This window comes from Pinus tabuliformis, chromosome 1_1 (genome assembly GCF_031772625.1).
Source record: "Pinus tabuliformis cultivar Carrire ecotype Pingquan chromosome 1_1, CPIR1, whole genome shotgun sequence".
Classification (NCBI taxonomy): Eukaryota; Viridiplantae; Streptophyta; class Pinopsida; order Pinales; family Pinaceae; genus Pinus; species Pinus tabuliformis.
In genome coordinates, this window is record NC_142297.1 from 575,329,753 (window position 1) to 575,342,700 (window position 12,948).

At 35.8% G+C, this 12,948-nt stretch overlaps 1 protein-coding gene and 1 pseudogene across 1 annotated transcript; both read right to left on the bottom strand.

The window, feature by feature from the left end:
* Positions 1-1,697: 1,697 nt before the first annotated feature.
* On the bottom strand, positions 1,698-2,210 carry LOC149214521 (cytochrome P450 71AU50 pseudogene; annotated as a pseudogene).
* A 24-nt stretch (positions 2,211-2,234) lies between these two features.
* Positions 2,235-9,880, bottom strand: LOC149214522 (cytochrome P450 750A1-like). Its single transcript, XM_089389416.1, has 3 exons — positions 9,553-9,880; positions 8,987-9,375; positions 2,235-2,330 (listed from the first exon to the last, which is right to left on the bottom strand). Exons 1-3 carry the CDS (start codon positions 9,878-9,880, stop codon positions 2,235-2,237), a joined length of 813 nt encoding a protein of 270 aa, XP_089245542.1.
* Positions 9,881-12,948: the final 3,068 nt, after the last annotated feature.

Consider the following 12,948-nt stretch of genomic DNA (forward strand, 5'->3'; position numbering starts at 1 on the left):
ATGAATGAGCTTGGTTGTGGGCAACTCCACCCTCCTCATCGGCTCTTTCCCCATCCAAGCCCCTGCTGCCACCACCTCACTAGGCATGACCCATCTGGCGTTTCATCAATATAAGGTTCACGTTGCACGAGATGTATTATGAATCCAGGATGCTTGAGCCACACCCACTCAGCCAACAAACACAATTCCACCACTTGGGATGGTGCTCAGCCACCCACCTCCCCCAATGGCCGCAACTATATTCACCCACAAATTGAAAACTAGGACAATAAGGCTTCCCAAGTTGGCTGAAAAAACACCCCCAACAACACTATTTCTCCAAGCGAAATACTCAGCAAGACCAAAGACACCTACTACGGTCTGTTGTCACCCTCCAAAAGGACAATATTGATAAAGTCGTGAACGAAAGAGGTCTGCACAGAATGACCTCTCTCAATGCCCACAACGAACTAATGACTCTGAAAGTACTAACTCATAATGAGAAAATGATGAAACAGAAACAAAACCAGTACCATCGAACACTGGCCATAAGCAAAGAATGAGAAGTAATTGAGGCTTGGGTGGGAACTTTCACTTACCAAAATTATGACGAGAATTTGAGACTTTCGGCTTCGAATGAGCATTGCAATTCAAATTGGCCCAAAATGTGTTACATTTGACATCACAGACCTGGTCTGCAGGAAACCTTGGTTCGTTTCTACTGGAACCAACACTATCTTGCATGTCACCCAACCAATGTGCCCACTGCACACATACCTTGCTTCACTAGCACTGAGTAAACTCAAACGACTTAGACCAAAAGGCATGCATAGGTAATGGGCATGTGCATACTTAGTCTCATTAAAACCACTAACCCTTTCTCCCATACCAAGACAACAAAAATGCCGATAATGCCCGCTTGTTGCCATATATAATAATCCTGCTCCTTGATGGTTCCATCCTTCCCTGCCACACATATTGGCTGCCGCTAGAAATTTGAGCACATGTTTGTTCACCCACCCCCATCAGGGTATATATATAGAGAGGGAGTCTTAACCATCACCTATCATATCAAATTCCTAGAAGGATGCAATTTTTTAAAATTTTGTAATATAAAAACGATTTGCAGCTTAAGACATTTGATCCCTCTAAGCTTGTTAAGATGGATCTATATTAGCTTACTCTCAATTACTTCATCTCTATATAAATAGATGTAAAATTAAGATAGAAATTAGATATAAATTTAAGATGAAAATTGAAATATTTTTTTGTTATTATTATTTTTTTAATTTATTATATATATTTGTTTATTATTTTTAAATATAATATTAAATGACCATAAATGACCATATATATGTAACACTTTAACTCAATTATGGAAAATACCTTCCAAAAATGTATCTCAAATATCATGAACTTTTTTATGTTTTAATTTTTTTCCCTTATTACGGTCAATAGATAATTTGCAGAAATGCCCACACCACTAGAGTGGAATTCCATTCAAAGTAATAGATAATTTGCTAAAATGCCCACACCATTAGAACAGAATTTGTTCAGAAGCCATTCAATCTTTTAAAATTAATGACAATGAGCCAAAAATATCCATAAAACTTAAGCAAAGGAATTGAAAAACAATACCCTAACACTCAAGCTACAGGGCGAAGACTTCTTGCTTTAAAGGAAAAAAAAAAAAAAGGGAGGTAATGATTTACAGGTTGCTATGTAGTTAAAGTAACCAATGAAAGGCGAGAAGTCGGAACAGCTAGGAGTTCATTAGCCCTGGGGACGGTGAGTCCAGTAAACTTTTCAAACATATCCAATTCCCCAATCATCTCATCAAGAAGCCTCCAGTCGAAGCAGTGCACTAGTTGTGCCACTGCAAACTCCACAAGAAGCGTTCCCAGTAGCTCTCCAGGACATCGTCTCCTGCCTGCTCCAAATGGGATCCACTCGAAGTTCTTAATTTTTTCATCCAAGCAGCCATCCTGCATGAACCTCTCCGGCACGAACCACTCCGGTTCCTCCCATGACTTAGGGTTCCTTCCTATAGTCCACAGGTTCACGAAAACGCGAGTGTTTTTGGGGATTTCATAGCCTAACACATTGCAGGCTTCTTCAGAAAAGTGGGGAATGGCAAGCGGTGCTGGTGGATGGAGTCTGAGCGTTTCTCTCACCACAGCTTGTAAATAAGGGAGGCCAGGAAGATCAGTTTCACGCACCATACGCCCCATTCCAACAACACGTTGCAACTCGTCCTAAAGCTTCTGGAGCACTGGTGGGTTCCTCAACAATTCAAAGATTGCCCACTCTATTCCTACAGCCGACTTGTCCGTGCCAGTAGCCAACATATCCTGCCCTTTCAGCATAATCAATATAATTCATATCATTATAATCAGTTTTAGAAATTTGGATTTATTTACCCACAATCAAATTAGCAAAGCCTAATTTCAAAGGTGTCTCTAAGCAGTTACCTTCTAATTGTTGAAATTATAATTTCATCTGCAGTGAACATTTGAATAGCAGCAACTACTTTACTTATTTGTCCTGATCCGATGCTCCACATTTATTCCCGTTCTTTTAAGCCACCACCATTACCATCTTTTCACTCTTTAATTATTTTTGTGTTCCCGAAGGAAGAAGATCAGATTCAGCGCTGCGCCATTATTTCTAAGCAATCGTATTAAAGAGCAGAATGGCCGAAAGTGAAAAGAACTAGCCTCGAGCCATCGCAACATTTATCAGCCATGGGTTTCAACACCACCGACTCAAGAAATACAGTAAAAGATCAGATTTGTTCATCATGAGCAGCAGATTGTAGCAGAGACTTCATCAGCAAGTTAAAGCGGTTGATGGATAAGTTATGATCCCTTCCCGCACTATAAAATGCAGACACAATAGTGTAGAAAACAGAAGAGAGTTTTTTTTTGTATCGCACAACAGTGCTGAAACTGTAATTTTATGAGATAGTGAAAAATTGGTTTGTGGAACTGAAGCGTTCTTGTTGTAATCCCTCTATCAAGAGGAAGATGCTCTTCAGCATAATCTTTAGTGAAAATCCCTCTATGTGAGGAAGACAATTTTGTAAGAGTTGGTTTATTGTTAATGAGTACAAGTTTTATTTTTTTGTGTTGCTGAAACATCGTAAGCCGAAAATAGTCTTGACGTCAAAACAGAGTGTTGCTGAAACACCTGTTTCAGCATTGCTAAAACACCTGTTTCAGCATTGCTAAAACACCTGTTTCAGCATTGCTGAAACACTACGATCAGCAACTGACGAAACTGCGATGCTGAAACAGGTCGATTTTTTTCTGTTTTCGTTGTGTTAAAACAGAGCATTGTTCTGTTCAGTTTTTGATCCTGTGGCAAAACAGAGTATCACTTTCTGCTCTATTCTTTTGTTCTGGAATTATCAGAAATTCCCAAAACAAGGTATTACTCTCTGTTCATATTTTATTTTTTTGTTTGGAATGACCAGAAATTCCCAACATGGTATCAAAGCTTGTCTAGGCTCTTTGAAGACGTCAAAGAAGCTGAAAAAAGGTTTCTTGCTGCAGCAAATTATCTAGCAGAGTGAAAACGTTGTCAAGGTATTTTTTAGATTAGTTTTTTGTGTAGTTGTTGAAGACAATTAAGTGATTTTTTTTACACAGTCAAGTATTGCAAGAATGGCCAGCACCAGCGTGGGTATGTTTAATACTCAGCTCCCACAGTTCAATTGGAAAAGCTATGACTACTGGGCAATAACTATGAGAGCCCTGTTTTCCTCACAAGATTTAGCGGAACTTGTTGAATATGGATTTGAAGAGCCAGAAAATGAAGATGAGTTTAATGGATTAACTCAGGCATAGAAAGAGCTGTTGAAGAGAAATAAGAAGAAGGATTCAAAAGCCCTTGTATTATTATATTAAGCAGTGCATGAGAGTGTGTTTCCAAGGATAGAAACAACCAAGACATCCAAAGAAGCATGGAAAACTCTCAAGACAGCCTATCAAGGCATGGAGAGAGTGAAGACATCAAAATTACAATTGCCGAGGAAAGATTTTGAGAACCTGCGCATGAAGGAGTCAGACAATATTGACTCATTTTTCACACAAGCAATTGGTCTGGTCACACAGATAAGGTCTCATGGAGAAACTCTTGAAGAAAGGAGGATTGTGGAGAAACTATTGAGGTGCCTACCCTCAAAGTTTGATGTGATTGTCACTACCATAGAAGAGACAAAGGATCTCTCAAATTTTTCAGTTGATGAACTTCATGCATCAATGATAACACATGAGCAGAGGTTGAGTAGAAATGAAAACTCATCTCTAGAGCAAGCCTTCAAGACCCAGATGTCATTTGGAAGAGGAAGAGGTCAAGGCAGAGGAAACAAGAGAGGAAGAGGCAGAAGCCAATACAAAGGTGGAAGAAACAGTTCAGTAAACATTCAAGGAAGATGCAGCAATCCAAATCAGAACTAAGGCCATGGAAGCAGTCGACAAAGCGGACAACATCATGCTTAAGGACAAAGGTATGAAAAATCCAATGTCCAATGTTATTACTATAAAAAGTATGGGCACTATGCAAATGAATGTAGGAAGAAGTAGCATGATATGAGTAATAGATCTAGTGCAAATATCACTAGAGAAAATATCAGCCAAGATAATGTGTTGTTAGTTTGTAATATGGCTGAAAAAAATAGTGAAGATATATGGTTTCTAGATTCTGGTTGCAGCAACCATATGACAGGAAACATAGCCATGTTTTCTACTTTAGATCAGAGTGTGCAGTCACAAGTCACACTTGGGACTGATAGTAAAATTTCTGTTATGGGAAAAGGAGAAGTTAAAATATTTACAAAGAAAGGTGAAAAGAAAACCATAACAGATGTCTATTATGTTCCCGGAATGAAGTGTAACCTCTTGAGTATTGGACAGCTTGTTCAGAAGGGTTACAATGTTTTCTTTGAGAATGATGTATGCACCATCATGGATAGATCACCCAACAAACATTGTATTGCTGAAGTGAAGATGACGAGGAACAGGATGTTCCCTCTCAGAATAAAGGCAGATTTGAAAAATAAAGAAGTAATTGCAGCAGTGACACAAGAGGCTCTCCAAAGCATACCAAAGGATGAAAATTGGTTGTGGCATTTGAGATTTGGACATCTCAATTTTGGAGGTCTTAATTTGTTGAGTAGAAAAGGAATGGTAAGAGGATTACCATTAATAGAGAAGCTAGACAACCTTTGTGAAGGTTGTATATTGGGGAAACAACACAGAGAAATTTTTCCAACTGGGAAAAGCATAAGGGCAAAGGCACCCTTAGAAATTATCCACTCAGATTTATGTGGACCGATGCAAGCTTCATCACTTGCAGGCAAGCAATATTTTCTACATTTATTGATGACTTTAACAGAAAGACTTGGGTTTATTTTCTGAAGAATAAGAGTGAAGTGTTTGAAAATTTTCAAAATTTCAAAGCACTTGTAGAAAATCAAAGTGGGCTGTGTATCAAGGTTTTGAGAACTGACAGAGGAGGTGAGTATATTTCCAAAGAATTTTTACGTTTTTGCAGAGAAAATGGAATTCATAAGCAATTTAGAGCAAGGTACACCCCACAACAAAATGGAGTTGCTGAAAGGAAAAACAGAACAATCATGGATATGGCAAGGAGCATGTTGAAGGCAAAGCATTTGCCAAATGATTATTGGGCTGAAGTTGTACATTGTGCAGTATATATTTTGAATAGGTGTCCTACAAAAGTAGTGATGAACAAAGTGCGGAAAGAAACATGGAGTGGGAGAAAGAAAGGAGTCACCCACATGAAATTTTTTGGTTGTGTTGCTTATGCACACATTCCAGATCAGCTAAGGAAGAAATTGGACAGCAAAGGGGAGAAATGTATTTTCATTAGATACAGTGAGGAATCCAAAGATTACAGGTTGTATATCCCATCCACCAAGAAGTTTTTTGTGAGCAGAGATGTTCAATTTATTGAGGAGGAAGCTTGGGATGGAAGCATAGATAAAACAGTTAATGTTAAAAATTGTTTGTCTCATGATGAAGATGATGAGGAGTTGGCTGAAACACATCCCCAAACAACAGCGCCAACACCATAATAGTAAGAGACACCCTTGAGGAGAAATGAGAGTGCTTCTCTAAGCACACCACAAGGAGGAAATTCAAGTGCATCCTCAAGCACTTGCACACCAAATGAAAGAGGTAAGAAATTCAGAAATTTAAGTGACATTTATGATGAAGGAATGAATTCTTTTTTTGCTTTGTATTGTCATGTTGATGACCTTATTCATTTCGAAGATGCAATTAAATGTAATAAATGGATAGAAGCTATGGATGAGGAGATGAATGCCATAGAAAGAAACAAGACATGGGATTTAGTTAAGCTACCAAAAGGTAAAGAAGTCATTGGAGTTAAATGGGTCTACAAGACCAAGAGTAATGTTGAAGGCAAGATAGAAAGGCACAAGGCAAGACTTGTTGTCAAGGGATACAAGCAGCAGTATGGGATAGATTATGAGGAGAATTTCGCACCAATTGGAATAATGGAAACCGTAAGAGCAGTGTTTTCCATAGCAACACAAAACAAATGGAAAGTTTACCAAATGGACGTGAAGTCGGCATTTTTGAATGGAGTATTAATGGAAGATGTTTACATTGAGCAACCTCTAGGCTATGAGAAGAAAGGCCAAGAGCACAAAGTTTGAAGATTGAAGAAAGCACTTTATGGGTTGAAGCAAGCGCCAAGAGCATGGTACAGTAGGATAGATTCCTATCTACTGGAGAACGGATTTGAGAAGTGTGAGGGAGAACCCACCATTTACATCAAAGAAAAGGACGGTAAAATTTTAATTGTAGTGTTATATGTTGATGATGTGATTTTTACAGGTAATGATGACTACCTCATTCAAAATTTCAAATCAGTCATGAAAGAAAAATTTGAGATGACTGACATGGGTTTGCTGAGATACTTCTTAGGAATAGAAGTAGATCCAAATAAAAATGGAATTTTTATTTCACAGGCAAAATATGTAAATGAAGTGTTGGACAGATTTAACATGCAGGACAGCAAGGCAGCAATCACTCCCACGGTGATGGGATTAAAACTAAGCAAAGAGGACAGCAGCAAGGTTTTTGACCCTAACGTGTATAAGAGCATAGTTGGCAGCCTTATGTATTTAACTGCAACTAGGCCGGACATAATGCATGCTGTTAGTTTAATTTCCAGATTCATGGAGAGGCCAAAAGAAACACATTGGCAGGCAACAAAGAGAATTCTGAGGTATGTTAAAGGTACAAAAAGGTATGGCATTTTTTATACTATTTTAGAATGTTCATATTTAGTTGGATACATAGATAGTGATTGGGCTGGAAGTGTAGATGACCAGAAAAGCACATCTGGTTACGTTTTTCACATAGGTTCAGGAGCCATTTCATGGGCTTCCAAGAATCAACCAATTGTGGCATTGTCTACAGCAGAAGCAGAGTATGTGGCAGCTACAACAGCAGCGTGTCAAGCAATTTGGATGAGGAGAATGTTAAGAAGTCTATGCTAAGAGCAGGCAACAACAACAGTTATTTTTTGTGACAATAGCTCAGCTATTGCATTGTCCAAGAATTCTGTATTCCACAAGAGAACGAAACACATAGACATAAAGTTTCACTACATCAGAGAATTTGTGAACAATGGAGAAATCATTTTACAACATTGCAGGACTCCGGAACAGGTTGCAGATATTCTGACCAAGCCATTGGACCAGAAAAGTTTTGAGTTTTTAAGGAAACGTCTGGGTATGACTGATAACCCAGCAGTTGAAATTAAAGGGGAGTGTTGAAATTAAATTTCAACTACAGTGAATAGTTGAACAGCAGCAGCTACTTTACTTATTTGCCCTGATCTGATGCTCCACATTTATTCCCGTTATTTTAAGTCACCGCCATTACCATCTTTTGACTCTTTAATTGTTTTAGTGTTGCCGAAGGAAGAAGATCAGATTCGGCACTGTGCCATTACTTCTAAACAACCGTATTAAAGAGCAGAATGGCCGAAAGTGAAAAGAACCAGCCTCGAGCCATCGCAACATTTATTAGCCATGGGTTTCAACACCACCGACTCAAGAAATACAACAAAAGATCATATTTGTTCATCATGAGCAGCAGATTGTAGCAGAGACTTCATCAGCAAGTTAAAGAAGTTGATGGATAAGTTATAATCCCTTCCTGCACTATAAAACGCAGACACAACAGTGTAGAAAACAAAAGAGAGTTTTTTTTTGTATCGCATAGCAGTGCTGAAACTGTAATTTTCTGAGATAGTGAAAAATTGGTTTGTGGAACTGAAGCGTTCCTGTTGTAATCCCTCTGTCAAGAGGAAGATGCTCTTCAGCATAATATTTAGTGAAAATCTCTCTATGTGAGGAAGACATTTTTGTAACAGTTGGTTTATTGTTAATGAGTACAATTTTTTTTTTTGTGTTGCTGAAACATCGTAAGCCGAAAATAGTCTTGACGTCAAAACAAAGTGTTGCTGAAACACCGTAAGCCGAAAATAGTCTTGACGTCAAAATAGAGTGTTGATGAAACACCGTTGCTGAAACAATACGATCAACAACTGACGAAACTGCTATGCTGAAACACCTGTTTCAGCATCGCGATTTTTTTTTTTTTTTTATTTTCACTGTGTTAAAACAGAGCATTGTTCTGTTCAGTTTTTGATCCTGTGGCAAAACAAAGTATCACTTTCTATTCTGTTCTTTTGTTCTGGAATTATCAGAAATCCCCAAAACAGAATATTAATCTCTGTTCATATTTTTTTTTTTTGGAATGACCAGAAATTCCCCACACTAATCATAAAAGTGATCTTTGATTAACGAACTAGAACAACTCCTTGGTGCTTTAATTTTACAAAATTTTATATAATAAAATATATGAACATTTATCAAGCAATTTCTATGACAAATAATTCATTTGAAAGTAAAAATAAAAATGATACTCCATTTTTTACATACATAGAGGACGGCCTTTATATTGTCTCTGGTAATTTTTAACTCCATGTCTTTATCCGCAGAAGCTGCAAGCAAAACATCTACCAGATCTCGTGTGACATTGGGGTAATTCTGGGCAATGTGCTCGTCTACTATTTTCTCGAGGAACTCGTCTTGTATGCGATGTATTTCCTTGACGCCTAGGTTGATACCTTGCAGATCCATCCACGCCAAGTATGGTATATAATATCCGATATTAAAATCACCAAGCAGCAGAAAAGTTTCCTTGATCATTGCTATGACTCCTTTATTGCCAATGAAGTCGTGGTCAGAATACTTTCTACCGAAAGTCATCTTGCAGAATATATCTTTGGTAAAGGTCGACACAGTTTGGCCAATGTTTATTGGATGGTCTGAATTATCAGTAATAGATCGAATCATAACAGAGACTTCCTCTTTTCTTATAAAGCGGAATCAATCCAACAGTTTGGAGCTGAGCATTTGTAAAACACAGACTTTACGCCTTTGCCTCTAGTAAGGGCCATATGGATCAGACGCGACGTACGAATAATTATACAATAAGTAATTACCTGCAATTGTTGGAAGTCTGCTGGCAAAAAGCAGATTACGTGTCTTCATAAACTCCCTTTCCATTTCAGGAGAAGAGATGACCAAGACAAGCTTGGAGCTGAAGTAGAGAGACATGAAAGGCCCGAATTTCAGAGACAGTGCTGCCAGTGCTTGGTGCGGAAGCCCTCCCAGTATGTTTCCGATGATGGGCAACGGGAAAGGCCCTGGGGGCAGCTTCCTGTTTCTTACCCTGACAAAGAGACTCCATGCGACCACCAAAGCAACCAGCATCGTTGTGAGTCTCAGAAAAAACTCAACGTAGTCAGGAAGTGGGCACGCATTCACCATTATTACTTACGGAGAATATAGCTCCGCCCTCTGGTCTGGTCTCGCAGAGCACAAATACATATAAGCAGCGTTGAAGTTGATGATAGTTAGTTAACAAAATTCTTTTTCCTACAAGTGAAGCCCAAATGAGCCTTGATTCCGTCGCATGTCGATGACTTACAGGGCAAGTTATGTTGCCGCCCTCTTCTCACATACAAAGTCGATTGGAAATATATAAAAATAATTGCGGTTTCTCCATTGAAAATATATAAATATAATTGTTATTAGTCCATTATAATGAGATTTAACTTTATTAATGACTAATTCAAAAAATGCATAAATATAATTGTTGTTACTCGATTATAATGACATTTAACTTTATTAATGACCAATTCAAAAAATCAATGGTGAGACTTTAATTATTTTATTTATTAACAACAGTAAAATATTATAATTTAGTGGTTAAATTTCTAGTGTAGAGAGTAATGGTTATCTATTAAAAAAAATCATCACTATTAAAAATTATCTTATTTTAATAATTTGTTATGTTATTTTATTAAAAAAATCAATTGACTTTCACTTCAATAGAATACTTCAATATCTTAAATTATTAAGACTATCTCATTATTTGAAAACCTGTCAACTATTAAGACTATCTCATTATTTGAAAACCTATCAACGGATCAAATATAAGCAATTTTAAATCATATTCTAAAACTCATCGCAAGAAAAAATATAAACAATTTTAAATCATATTCTAAAACTCGTCGTAAGAAAAAATATATTTGAAAACCCAATTAATGAAATTAATTTTTTTTTCTGAATTATGGTGAAGTATTATTAAAATTAATAAAAAATCAGCTGAAATGGTCACTATCGTAATTATTTTGTTTTTAATTTGAAAACAACGAGAAATTTTCTCCACGTGGTGGTTCAAAGAGCAAATAGAGAGGAATATATAAGATTATTCGATATTTCTTAATTATATGATGTAGGATTATAATTAACCTGTAATTTTTTTATAATTGGAAAAATACATTAATGAATGATATTTTAATGTTTATAACACTAAAAATAGTTTATGGAAGTGTTAATATTTTTAATTTTTGGTTTTTTTGCAATTTAGTCTTTAGTCAAATTAATTATGAGCTGGCTTAATTTTTTAATAAGAAATAGATGTTAACATATTGGTCTAAGTATTATTGGTGTCTCTTAAAGCATCATAATCCAAAATTAAATGTTTTTTTGATTCCATTGTTCTACAAGTGCAAAAAGTACACAACCGTTCTTCCCAAGCTTCTTTTGGTATTTTCCGTCATCTCCTTTCACACTGAAGTTGATGTGAGTTAGTTCTTAATTGACCAATAAGAATTTGTTCTTTCCAGATAATGCGAGCTCCAATGTATTTTTTTGTAGTGGGGATCAATTCCTCAACATAGTACTTCTTCTTTCTACCCAACTCTTCTTCTTTCTATCCAACTCATTTCCCATATATGCTTACAAAACTTCTCCATCTCAAAATCCTTTACCTCCTTGCTATTTGCGAGACAGATATTGAGTTAATATTCATATTTAGCTTCCATTTGTTGTTTTGTCTCATCCATGATTTTTTCTTTCAGTGATGCCTTCGTTGAAGATAGCTTTAGGCCATCTACCTACTCCCATCTCCTCAATTCTTTTTGGATATTTTATAAGACGCACCATAGCAATTGTTGAAACTTTTTATTTTGAATTTGCTCATGATCAAGCATTTTTGGATCTTCACAGTTTGTTTTCATTTTGAGATTGGGGTACTGCTAACCCATAATTCACACCTATATAACATCATTGCAAAAAATGAGTCCAAAAAGCACTTTGATCATTTTCCAATCCCATAACAATGCCTCTCTGTATCTATTTTGGAGAGCATATAATGTTTTCCACCCTCCTAAAATCCTCTTCTTTTTGTAGTGCTCCCAATTAAACTTGTTGAAGTCAATCCCAAGGTACTTGTACTCCTTTACTACTTCAAGAATGTTACCCTCAAAGAAGAATGTATGTTGGAGGTACTTGTACTCCTTTACTTCTTCAAGAATGTTACCCTCAAAGAAGAATGTATGTTGGTGCTGCTTTCTTTTATTAGAGAAAATCACTATTTTGGTCTTATTCTCCTTTACTTCTTCAAGAATGCTACCCTCAAAGAAGAATGTATGTTGGTGTTGCTTTATTTTATTAGACAAATTTTCCTTTTATTAGAGAAAATCACTCTTTTGGTCTTCTTGGTATTGAATAAAGTTGAATCCTTATAGTGTAAACAATGAAAATAAAATTGAATCTATTGAGACTCATTGTACAGCCTGGTATGGGAAATGTGTAAGTATGTCAATGCTCAATTTGGAGTAGAGATTCATTGTACAACCTCATATTGGAAATGCTTAAGTATGTCCATGTTCATTTGGATTTGATACGTGGCCCTCTTAAAATAAAAATAAAATATTTTTTAAATACAAAATCAATATCCACTATAATAAAAAAAACAAAAATGAATATGTTAATTCTCCATATGATGTAATATAATTTCATGTAAAGTAATTAAAACAAAAAAAATTGTTAAAGATAATAATTTAATATTGTATATAATAAAAATATTCAAGGTAGGTTATCAATAAAATATTTTAATACCAACTAATATTGATATATACTTAAAAATATATTAATAACAAAAAAATCAACTATGTAAAATATTTTAATGTCAACTATATATATATATATATATATCTACTGAAAAAAATTAAAAAAAATATGTTTAAAATATTTGTAGTGTTGGTGTTTTACAGTTTGGTCTTTTCAAGTATATATATTGCATTCAAAAGTACTACTTAAGCAATGAAAAATTACACATTGTATTTTGCACTGTCAAAGAAGTTTGTATGTGAAGAAATTTTCTCCCTCTCATCTCATATTAGATTCATGCTTAAGATGGATCTATACTAGTTATTTTGCATGTAATCAAATAAGTTTTAAGACTTTTGGCTGATTTTATTATTACTATTTTGAGTTTTATATATATATATATATATATATATATATATATATATATAGATATGAAG

Excerpts from the sequence above, each read along its gene's own strand:
- LOC149214522 (XM_089389416.1), bottom strand. The coding sequence starts at position 9,880 with ATGGTGAATGCGTGCCCACTTCCTGACTACGTTGAGTTTTTTCTGAGA. Across the intron at positions 9,376-9,552 it reads CAGACTTCCAACAATTGCAG|ACCATCCAATAAACATTGGC; the intron begins GTAATTACTTAT and ends CTGATAATTCAG. Across the intron at positions 2,331-8,986 it reads ATATAAAGGCCGTCCTCTAT|GATATGTTGGCTACTGGCAC; the intron begins GTATGTAAAAAA and ends CTGAAAGGGCAG.